At 41.3% G+C, this 11318-nt stretch overlaps 1 protein-coding gene across 2 annotated transcripts in view; it reads left to right on the top strand.

Moving 5' to 3' along the window:
• Nucleotides 1–639: 639 nt before the first annotated feature.
• The window catches only part of tcp11l2 (t-complex 11, testis-specific-like 2), a 29859-nt gene continuing 19180 nt past the window's right edge, over nt 640–11318 (top strand). Inside the window, exons 1-3 of one of the 2 annotated variants that reach the window (XM_069907558.1) lie at nt 1055–1143; nt 5083–5131; nt 8709–8875. In XM_069907558.1, the coding sequence (XP_069763659.1) occupies nt 8716–8875 (160 nt within the window). In that variant the 5' untranslated portion in view covers nt 1055–1143; nt 5083–5131; nt 8709–8715. Of the gene's footprint in view, nt 1144–5082; nt 5132–8708; nt 8876–11318 lie in introns of both variants that reach the window. The other variant, XM_069907557.1, reaches the window with a different exon arrangement.

Genomic DNA, 11318 nt, shown 5'->3' with positions numbered 1-11318 from the left:
TCAGCTTTTGTTTTTGGTAGTATAGTGGGCATTAAAGGGTGGGACTCTCCAAAGTAAACATCTGAATTATTTTTTATGAATGGCATGGTTCAGTCCACCTGATTCTTCCTTACTGGAAGAATCTTGAATCAGAAGGTTCGTGTTTTCAAGTTTCTTTTGCCTGATGGAAGAGAGGGTGACTAGAGTAGAATGGGTCATTCCTGAGACAATTGGAGGTACTACCCCTCTCCCATCAGAATCCTCAGGAATAAACTCAATCAGGGACTCATTTAAGGACTCTTACTTTTGCACTCTTTGTATTGTACAGTTTGTTTATCCATTTCCTCCGTTGAGGACATGTACCCTGTCTATTTGCGTTTTCATCATATATTTCCGGACTTGTGAACGAATGAAAGTGGGGGGGGGGGGGGGGGATGGATACAAATGGGAAGTGGGCAACAATGGTCAGTTTCATAGAAGTGGGCAACAATCCTCAGTTTCGGTGGGCGGGGAGGAAAATTGCAAGGCAGCAGAAAGGCTTCAGGGCAAAAAGACAGCGCTTGCCAACCTCCCTCTGTCCAACAGCTGTTCATAGTTTGCTGGTTACCAAGTCATGTTGCCGTCACGTGTCTCCCCTCCAAATGGTAACAATTAACCACACGTCATATCCGTAAACAAACAGGCCGAGCTCATGAGCATTTCGAGCTTGAGCGAGGGGAGCTGTCCCATCCGAATAGAAGACGGCGATCATGAGAGCGACGTATCGGTGTCTGAGACCGCGGACAATGCAAAATAGATACAAGTGACCGACGAGCCTTCGAGTCAGCTGGTGATATTGGAGTGAACGAGTCAAGGCGAGCACTTCAGTGACTGGATGCACCCCTCTTGGCAGTGGGGCACGCTGGCTCCCGGGTTATTGATACTTATCCGTGCGACTGATAGCCTCCAGCTGGTGGTGGTGGAGCCCTTTAACTGTGAGTGACACCTGTCGATGAGCGAAACCCGCGATCGTTGCAGCAGCCAACGTCGTTCCGCCGCTGTTCAACAAAAACCACATTCATCCGCTGGAGCCACTTTGAGCGGGGTTGTTGACGCATGGGCTGACCTTTTGGATTGCGCCTCAAGTTTAAAAACAGGCTCCTCGGTCAAGGACTCGCTCCCAAGGTGGGTCTGTTTGGAAGGAAGGGAACAGTTGAACAAATTTCCCGTTTCACCCGCACCTACAGTGGATAAGCTCGAACGTTCAGTGACTGATTTGCCCTTCCTCGGTTACTTTTATGTTGCGACGTCTATTTCGCGGAGGCTGTGATCTTGTTATGATCTCTTGCGTGACGCGAGAGGGAGCTTAAAACTGAACATCAGCTCTCCCTAACGACCCATCTATGGCGGTCGAGCACGGAGTTCAAGAATAGCCTTCTAAGTACTAGTTGACAGAGAGTTCATTAACTTTTAACTTTCATAATTCGAGATTCGTTAATTGTCTTGTCATAAAACGGATGTAACATTACACAATATTGCATTTAGTCTGCCGTAAGGTCAAGATTCGTCATCAGTAGAAAATGCCTGGCACCCTTTGCAGTCAGGGAAAGAAAAGCAAGGGAGTCCCTTCAGAGTCACTGAATTCTCAAATTCACCTCCAACACTCTGCCTCTACAGCCACATAGATTACAGTCCAAACCATCAGCCATCTGAGCTCCAGGTCCAAATCTCCATGAGGAAGTCTTCAACGCCAGAGGCCCCTTGAGAGCCTCTCCCACCCTCAACACCCTCACGCATCCTGGTACCCTTTCAGCCAGTCTCCAGCAGTTCACAGCCTGGTGTGAGTCCTTTGGCCACAGTCACCCGCAGCCTGCATGGGTTTCTCGCCTCGAGTCGCTGTTGTCTGTGTATTCTACACCGTAGAGCCCTTCGCAGGTTGCGCCTGTGGTTACCATCCTGCATGGTCATTTCCTCTGCTTCTCAAATGAGGGACATTCTCCCTGTATTTGGTGCCCTATGCCAGGTCTCTGCTCCCCAGAGTCTGCAACCCCTTGAGGCTGGTGCCAGCACATGTGCCACCATCTTGGGCCCAGACCCTGCGGTTGCAGGATTTTAAAAAGCACTATTGGCTCCTTTAACAGGCTCTTTGAAGCCTGCACTGAGCTGTTGGTTGTTGGACTCAGTAGGTGAGCCCTATGCAGGAGAGCTATGAATCAGAATCAGAATTTAATGTCATGAACAAGCCATAAAATGTGTTGTTTTGCAGTAGCTTCACAGTAAACATTCATTTTAACCGCCTTGCAACAATAAATAAAAAATAGTGAACGAAAAGTCAAAGTAAGGCAGTGTCTTTGGTTCGTTGACCTTTCAGGAATCTGATGGCAGCCGGGAAGAAGCTGTCCTTGTGCTGCTAAGCGCTTGTCTTTAGGCTCCTGAACCTTTCTTAAGACACCACTTCTTCTAGATGGCCTCCATGGAGTGAAGTCTGGTGCCCATGATTTTGTAGGCTGAGTTAGAAATTCTCTGGAGTTTATTCATGACCTTAGCTTTGGTACCTCCATACCAGATAGTGATGCAACTAGCCAGAATGCTCTCCTCAGTACCCCTGTAGAGGTTTTGCAGAATATTCAGTGACATACTGAATCTCCTCAAACATTTCACAAAGTATAGTTGCAGGCGAGACTTCTTGATGATTGCATCGACACGGAAGCTCCAGACAGATCCTCGAAAATGTTGACGCCCAGGAATTTTAAGTTCTTGACCATCTTCACTACTGAGCCTTTGAAGAGGACTAGATCGTGTTTTGACTTCCTCCTGAAGTCCATAATCATCTCCTTGGTTTTGCTAATATTGAGTGAAGGTTGTTGTCATGTCAACACTCAGTGAGCTGATCTATCTCCCTCCTGTATGCCTTCCTCATTGGTCTTTATGATTCTGCCAACGACTGCGGTGTCATTGGAAAATTTGTAGATAGCATTGGAATTGTGCCTGGCCACACAGTCATGGGTGTACAATGAGTAGAGCAATGGGCTTAGCACACATCATTGTGGTGCACCTACATTGATGATCATTGAGGAGGAGTATTTCCAATTCCTACTGATAGTGGCCTTCCAATGAGAAAGGGTTTTGAGCTTCTTGACCAGCACTGAGGGAATAATGGTGTTGAAGGCTAGGCCGTAGTTTATGAAGAGCAGCCACATGTATGAGATGCTGTTTTTGAGGTGATCCAGAACTGAATGGAGAGCCAATGATGTTGCATCTGCTGTGGAGCGATTGTGGCAATAGATGAATAGCAGTGTGTCCAGATCTTTGCTTAGGTACTAATTCTAGCCATGACCAGCCTATCAAATCTTTTCATCACAGTAGATGTTAGTGCAACTGGGAGAATCAACTCTTACCTAAGTAAAGGCCTGGACCCGCTGCAATTCACCTACAATGACAATTATTTCACAGCAGATATACAATTTGACTGGCTCTCCACTCAGCACTGCATCATCTGGGCAATAGCAATGCATACATCAGGCTGTTTTTAACTGATCATAGCTCAGCATTCAACACCATCATCCCTCAGTCCTGGTTAGAAATCTTTAAAACCTGTGCCTTTGTATCTTCCTCTGCAACTGGATCCTGGATTTCCTCATCGGAAGACCACAGTCAGTGCGGATTGGTAACCACATCTCGTCATCGTTGACAGTCCATACAAGCGCACCTCAAGGATGCATGCTTAGCCCACTGCTTTACTTAATCTACACCATGACTGTATGGCCAGGCACAATTCAATTGCCAGTTATAAAATTGCCCTTGACACCAGTTGTCGGCAAAATCTCAGACAGCAATGAGGAAGCATACAGAAGTAAGATAGATCAGCTGGTTGAGTGGTGTAACAACAACACACTAACCTTGCATTCAATGTTAGCAAAACTAAGGAACTGATTGTGATCTTCAGGAATGGAAAACCAGGAAAATATAAACCAGTCCTCATCTAGATGTCAGCAGTGGAGAGGGTAAAGAACTTCAAATTCCTGGGTGTCAACATCTCTGTAGATCTTTCCTGGGGCTATAATGTCAATGCAATCATGAAGAATGCTCACAAGTTGCTATATTTCATTAGGTGTTTGAGAAGGTCTGGTATGACACAAAAGACTCTTACAAATTTCTACAGGTGTACTGTAGAGAGCATTCTGACTGGTTGCATCACTGGGTTGGCATAGAGATGCTAATGCACTGGACAGGAAAGGGCCATAAAGTGTTGTAAACCTGGCCATTGTCATCATGAGCATTAGTCTTTCCTTCATTAAGGACCTTTACAAGAGGTGGTGTCTCAAGAAAGCAGCCTCTATCCTCAAAGACCCTCACCACCCAGGCCATGCCCTCTTTTCACTGCTACCATCAGGAAGGAAGTACAGGATCGTGAAGACCAACACCTTCTGCCATCAGATTTCTGAGTGGACAATAAACCACAGATGCTACCTTATTTATTTAGTTTTTTTAATCAGTGTATATACAGAAATGTAACAAAGCAATTTTTGCACCTGTAATGCATAATAACGTTGCTGCAAAACCACACATTTCGTGACATGTTCATGACAATAAACCTGATTCTCATTCTGATTCTGTGTCACCACGCTCCGCTCTCCTGAGTTTGCACCAACCGCAGCGCTGCCGTTGCAGCGGCTCCAGCAACACTGCCATTTTTTAAAAAACACTGTTTACATCTCTGGTCTAGACATTGTCACTCCGATTTTGTTTTGGCTTTATGACCACCTCTGTGGGAATTTGTCAGCGAGTTTCAGCAGTGTGACCCTAGATTTTTTCATCATTAAAAGTCATGCACGATCTCATGAAAACAATTTGATTACTTGAAACAGAGGCTGTGTAATTTAGTACAAAGTCTATTTGCTTTGTCAAAGCTGCATACAATTTACTTTGGTTTGAATTAAAAACCAATGGGGGCTCATCAGGGTTGTTATGTGGATTTCAGTAAAATTTAATCACAACTTGGATGAATATAGAATAACCTTAAGGTAATGCTCATAATTTGGTGAGGGGGGAAATATATTTGTATTTCAATTATAATTTTTATTCTGTAAATCCAATTACCATATTTTTTTTGTAAATTTGCAGTTACATTCTCCTGCCAGTGCTGGCACAGCAGCACCCACTGTATTGCAAGGTCAGAATTCATTACTATAAAGCGGTTTAAAAAAAAAAAGCACATCATTTATAATTCGTATAAAATGTCTATGTTGATGAGAGAGTGCAAATGTTTAATTTGCAAGGGCAAATTCACTCTCTGCTGCATGGAATCTTTGCTGTTAAATGAATTGTCAACAAAGAATTACGGAATTTAAATATATAAGGACACAATGCTAAAAACTCGTCTCTGGAAAGAATGTTCAACTGGGAATGTATATCCCACATCATTGGTTTGATACTTATAAAATTAGAATGTGAAACTTTTTTTCAAATGAGTTTAAATTTGCACAATAACCTTCATTTGAAGCCATTTGCAAGAAGGAATGTGGCTGTTTCATTGAAGTGTAAAATTGACTTAAAAGGTTAGGGAGAAGTCTTAAATGTTAATATCTGGTTCCTGTTAGCTCGCTCTCTTTTTTTTAACCCTTCAAGTTCAGTTTGCACAAACCCATGGATTTGGCAGAGAAATATTGGAGGAGTTCTTGGTGTTCAGATATCTGCACTGCACAAAGCTCTAGTTCAGTTCAGACTGGTGGCAATCCGAGCCCAGCATGTGCAGATATCAGTTAAGTGCACATTGGCATACAGTTATGATGACAATCTAGTTTAATTGAAAATCGAGTCTGATTTGTTTTTAAATTTACTGGATCATTTTGTATTGTTAATGTTTGTGGCAAATTATATCATATGATTGATAAATTTGGGGAAGATTTAACATTGAAGTTAGAATACAGGCAATGTACTGTCAGCTAATAAAAAATAGTTCTACAAAGCTTTTAAAGATGGTGAATCTGGATAAAAGCAGCATAGGATGCCCCGTGTTTTGTCTAATATATGGCATAAAAAAGAAAATGCTGGAAACGTTCAGAGATCAGGTAGCATCACTGAAAAGAGAAACACCTACAATTTTAGGTCAAATTTGTTTCATCAGAACTGGGAGTGAGCATTTGAAGGACAGGTGGGAAGGGATGGCTATTACAAATTAAATATTTCTGATAGAGTGAGGCCAGGGTTTCTTTGAGGGAAAGTTGTGAAGGGTTGGTTTGGTTAATGAAAAGAGCAGGATATTAGAGATTGGAAATGCAAAGAAATCAACGTCGAATTATACAACGCCACAGGACATGTCCAGCAAATCTGGCTGATGGAAAGAGGAAAAACTGAGTCAATGTCAGAGTTTGAAAGAGAAAAATGGCGGCGCTGCTGGAGTTCCTGTAATAGCAGTGCTGCTGTTCATGTGGAATCTGGGAGAGTGGGCAGCCGAGACATAGCGTTCACATGTCTAGTCTGACTATCGACAGCTCCATGCAGGCTTTAAATGGCCTGTTAAAGGAGGCTAATGATGTCATATTTAAAAGCCTGTGACTGCAAGATCTGGTTGCAAGATGGCAACACCTCTGCTACAGAGCGGTCGTGAAGGCTTGTAGGCTCTTAACTGGGAGAACCCCCCCCCCCACACCACTACCACCACCTCTGCCCCACTGCTGTTAAGGAGAAGCAGAGGTGACCATGGCAGAGGACCTGTGAGGGGCTCCGTGGGTGAAGGACACACACACACAGGTGCCAAGCTTTTGGTGACTTGAGGTCAAAGGACTCACACTAGGCTGCTGGAGACTCTTGAGAACCAGAAATTGAATCCGGGATTCAAGAGGGTAATGAGGGCACGCAGGTCTCCCGAAGGGCCATGGGCCCTGAAGGCTTCCTCATCACATTGGTGGTTTGGATCTGGGCTCGGATTGCCACCAGTCTGAACTGAACTAGAGCTTTGTGCAGTGCAGAGACTGTGGGACAGCTGGAAGCAAAGCCACAGACATTCAATGATTCTGAGGTGCACTCTCTTTTGCTTCTCTTTCTCTGACTGTAAGTCTGTAAGGGGCACTGGGCAATTGGTGAATTCTTGTCTGCAGACCAAAGGCAATTATGTATAATACTACATCGCTGTTACATGACAATAAATAGTATCTGATTGAATTTGTCAGAATCAGATAAGAGAGAAAAAGAGTAAGTGACCGAGAACATTAACTCTGCTTCCCTTTCCACAGATACTGACTTGATGAATGTTTTGAACATTTTCTTTTTATTTCAGATTTCCAACATCTTTTATTTTACCACCCTAACTGGCATGTCTAGTCATGTATAAGGCTGTAAGCAAATGTGGAATATTTAAAGTTCTCCTAGCCATTTCACTTCGTTTTTTTTTACAAGAGACTTTTAAATCCTAACTAAACATTTTTTTTACTTAGATGAAGTAAGTAGTCCAGGCAGTAGTAGTATACCATATTTTTGATCAAATGTAATTCATTTTGACTTTTAATTTAAAAGATTCTCCATTTATTTTTTGGAGCAATTGGCGATGTGAACAGAAAGATAAATAAAAGTAGCAACAAAATGCAATTGAAAATAAAGATTTATAATTTTTATCAATCTTGACCTAACACAAAAATGAGTATTTTTCAAATATTTGAATGTTGAGTGAAGAGAAATTTGATATTTTGGAGAAACTTCTAATTGAGTTCATATTTAACAATAAGATCATTTAAAAATAGGAACAAGAATAGGGCATCCGGCCCGTTGAACCTGCCCTGCCATTCAAGGAAATAGGCTCATCTCCCCTTACATGCCCTTTCCCCATATCTTTTAATTCCCCTACTTTGTAAACATCTATCCAACCTTGTCTTAAATATATTTACTGAGGTAGCCTCCACTGTTTGAGTGGGCAACAAATTCCATACATTCACCACCCTCTGGGAAAAGCAGTTCCCCATCATCTCCATCTCCATGGATCTTGAGACTATGTCCCCAACCTAGTTCTAGTCTTCCCCACCAATGGAAACAACTTGCCTACCTCTATCTTGCCTTTCATAATTTTATACGTTTCTGTAAGATCCCCTCTCATTCTTCTAAATTCAAGTGAGTATGGCCCCTTTTGTTGGTTGGGTACATTTTACCAACAAACTTAGTGTGTGAGAATGCTATACTAAGAGATTGTCAATACTTCACTTCTACTTTTCCATACAAGCACCACATTATTAGTTTTTTAAAAAATAAAGTATTATTTTGCATTTTAACTCTGACCTAGTAAGCGATAATTTTTCTTATAACTGTATTTTAGTTTATAAGTCTCCCATTTCTTTGATTGAAGATTGCCCTTTTCTTTCTGAGCCATGCACAATTAACTTCTGGTATTTTTCTCTTCCACACTTTCATTTACATGTTATTTAAAATGTCTATTTGAAATATACTACAAGGTACAAAAGTGCTAGAGAATCTCATCAGGTCACGCAGCATCTACGGGAAGCAAAGGGTAACCAACGTTTTGGGAAGGGCTAGGCCCAAAACGTTGGTTGCCCTTTATGTCCAGTGGATGCCACATGATCTGTTGAATTTCTCCAGCACTTTTGTGCCTTGCATTACAATTCCAGTCTGCAGACTTTAACTGAATAAAATAACTATTCTTTTTGTACAAAATCATAATTAAATGTGTTGTGATTGATTCCAAAAAGCACACAACCTGTTGAGAGAAAAATGGTTTTTCATGTTAGCACTTTTTTAAACAGAGAGAAGATGCCTTTCAGTAACAAGAAACATTCCTCAAATGATGAATCGTTAAACAGTGATGCTGAATCTAGTGAGCGGTCAGATAGTGTCAATTCTTCCAGTGACGATGAAAATGCTCGACGAAGCTTCAGCAGTGATTCTTCAAGCAAACCAAACTCACCAGCCTGTAGGTTTTTTTTTTTTTCATGCTATCCAATTTACTTTGTGATGGCTCATTATATTTCTGACACCTACAGCGTTTAAATCTGCTGTGCACGAAATGCTTAAAAATGTTCAGTTCTGTTCAGAACTGAATGGTCTTGTCAATCTAGGAGATTGTTATGATGTCTGTGCAAGTTACCAAAAGGATCCATCTGCCTGTGTTTGTTTTACCACAGTTAGACAGGACTCTGCAAACACTGCAATTAGACTATAGTAAAATCACATTAATGCCAGAGTAACTCTACAGGTTTCCAGCCTCCATAGGAGGTAAAGATATAAGTCCTGAGTCCTTCTTCAAGGTATGAGAAAAATGCAGGCATGTTACTGAATAAAAAGTGAAGGAAAAAAGGCTGCAGATGCTTTGATTGTCGTGAATACTTAAGAAATGTTGGAAGAACAGCAGATATGGCAGCATCCTTAGGAGGTAAAGATAAATGACTGACGTTTTGGGCCTGAGCCCTTCTTCAAGGTAGAATAAAAAAGCTGGGGAGGAAGGGAAGGAAGGGCAAGGGAGAAGTACAGCCCAACAGACAAAGGTGATAATTAGACATGGATTGGAGGACAAGGGTGGAAAGGTGAGAAATGATCAGGGGAGGGGAGGGCTCTGTGAATGCAGAGCTGGTGGAAAGGAGGGAAGGGAGAAAGAGACAGATCTAGAGGAAAGAAGAAATCAGGATAGGGGAAGGGGAAAGATGGTGGGGGTTGGGATAATGGAAACTGCAGATTTATGGTAATTCCATCTAGTTGGAAGATGCCCAGACAGAATATGAGGTGACGAGATGGTTTGGATCTTTGGATCACAATAAATCCAAGTGCAGTACGTTTGAACTCTTTATTTTAAAAAATTCAAGGAGAGGGTTAAAGGATGTTTTGAGAATTTGTATTCTAAAATTTTCACCACTCCTTCTGAGTGTAGGCCACAAAGCCAAGAAACCGTCCGAGTGGCAGATGCTTAGCATTATTGAAGCTAGTTGTCCCACCACCAAAGATGATCTATTATTCTTTTTGTGTGTGTCTATGGTAATTTGATTCTTAAATTGAAAGGCAAATAGTCCTTATTAAAGGTTAATCCCTTGTGTTTCAGTTTATATGAATATTTACCAGAAATACATCTCTTTTTATTTGGTAAAATGGCTTTAATGTGATCTGATGAGCTTATTGCTCTGAGGATGTTCCACATCCAGTCAGCAATCTGTTACAAAGAAAGATTTTTTTTAAAAAATTCAAGAACCACACATTGCATTTCACTTGATATTCCAAAGAGAACTAGGGCTGCTATCATAATTTTCTCTTGGATATGGAAAGAATTGCTGTGGTTATACACTGTGAATTTGAAAATGTTATTATTCAGCAGACTTGCTCTTAAATAAATCTGAAATTTATAATGATAGTAAATGATATACTGTATGTTTTTTGTCGATATTGTTTCTTTGCATTTCAACAGTTTTATACGGAAATTATAGTCTTGAGTAATTAAAGCCGAAGATTGAAGTAACTGAGAATTGAGGAGCTCAAATGCAGATTAAATATAGATATTGGGAAGAGAACTTTCAATTTTTTACAAAAATAAACTTTATTCATAGTGAATTATTTACAAAATAAAACTGTTCAATGTCTTTTCTCACCTTAGTGTCGGATCCATACTTTTCCATCACTGTATTTGTTTTCTAGCATTAATGCCACAACTGTGCCCCTTCCCTTCCAGTCTCAGCCCCTCAATGCCCAGTTGTAGAAGGACTCTAGAATCTGGAGTCTACATCGTTGTCCTTCCCCACAAAGCCCTCAGGTTGACTGAGGCAAGCCTCAGTGCATCCTTCAGCATGAACTCTTGTAGGCTGGAAAGTACCAGTGGGCAGCATGCCCTCACTGACATCTCAGTATGCTGGAAGACTTATCACATTTCAGGCACACCAAAGGGTGTATTTCGTCAAGTTGATGAACTTCCAGACTAATAATTAGAGTAACTTTTGTTGCCCATTATTCTTAAATTTGAAATACTATCTCTTTCTTCAGTAAGGCCATCACTATGAAACCTTAAATTTGAGTCAAATTTTGAAATTTAAATAATTGTCCAATCACTCACTCTTTAGTCATTTTCTTCCTGCTTAATCAGACAGCAATGCATGCCTGATAGTAGACAAAATGTTCACCTTTCTAAGGGTAAGCCAATTACACTGGTGTGAGAAACAGAAGTACCTTCACAGAATTTGCTCGAGACAAAAATTGAGAACAAAGAACATTTATTATACAACAATGCAAAGTTGGGTGCTTCCCCTTACCCTGGGAATACACCCATACACTGGGGCTCACCCAACTTTTATACAGTTTATTTCAGTGTAGAAGTACCCCCCCGCCCCCTTACATTCTTCTGCCTCCTGGATGAGTTTGGCATTAGGCAATCCTGTTTG

Source organism: Narcine bancroftii, chromosome 13 (genome assembly GCF_036971445.1).
Source record: "Narcine bancroftii isolate sNarBan1 chromosome 13, sNarBan1.hap1, whole genome shotgun sequence".
Taxonomy (NCBI): Eukaryota; Metazoa; Chordata; class Chondrichthyes; order Torpediniformes; family Narcinidae; genus Narcine; species Narcine bancroftii.
This window is presented reverse-complemented; position numbering and strand designations above follow the sequence as displayed.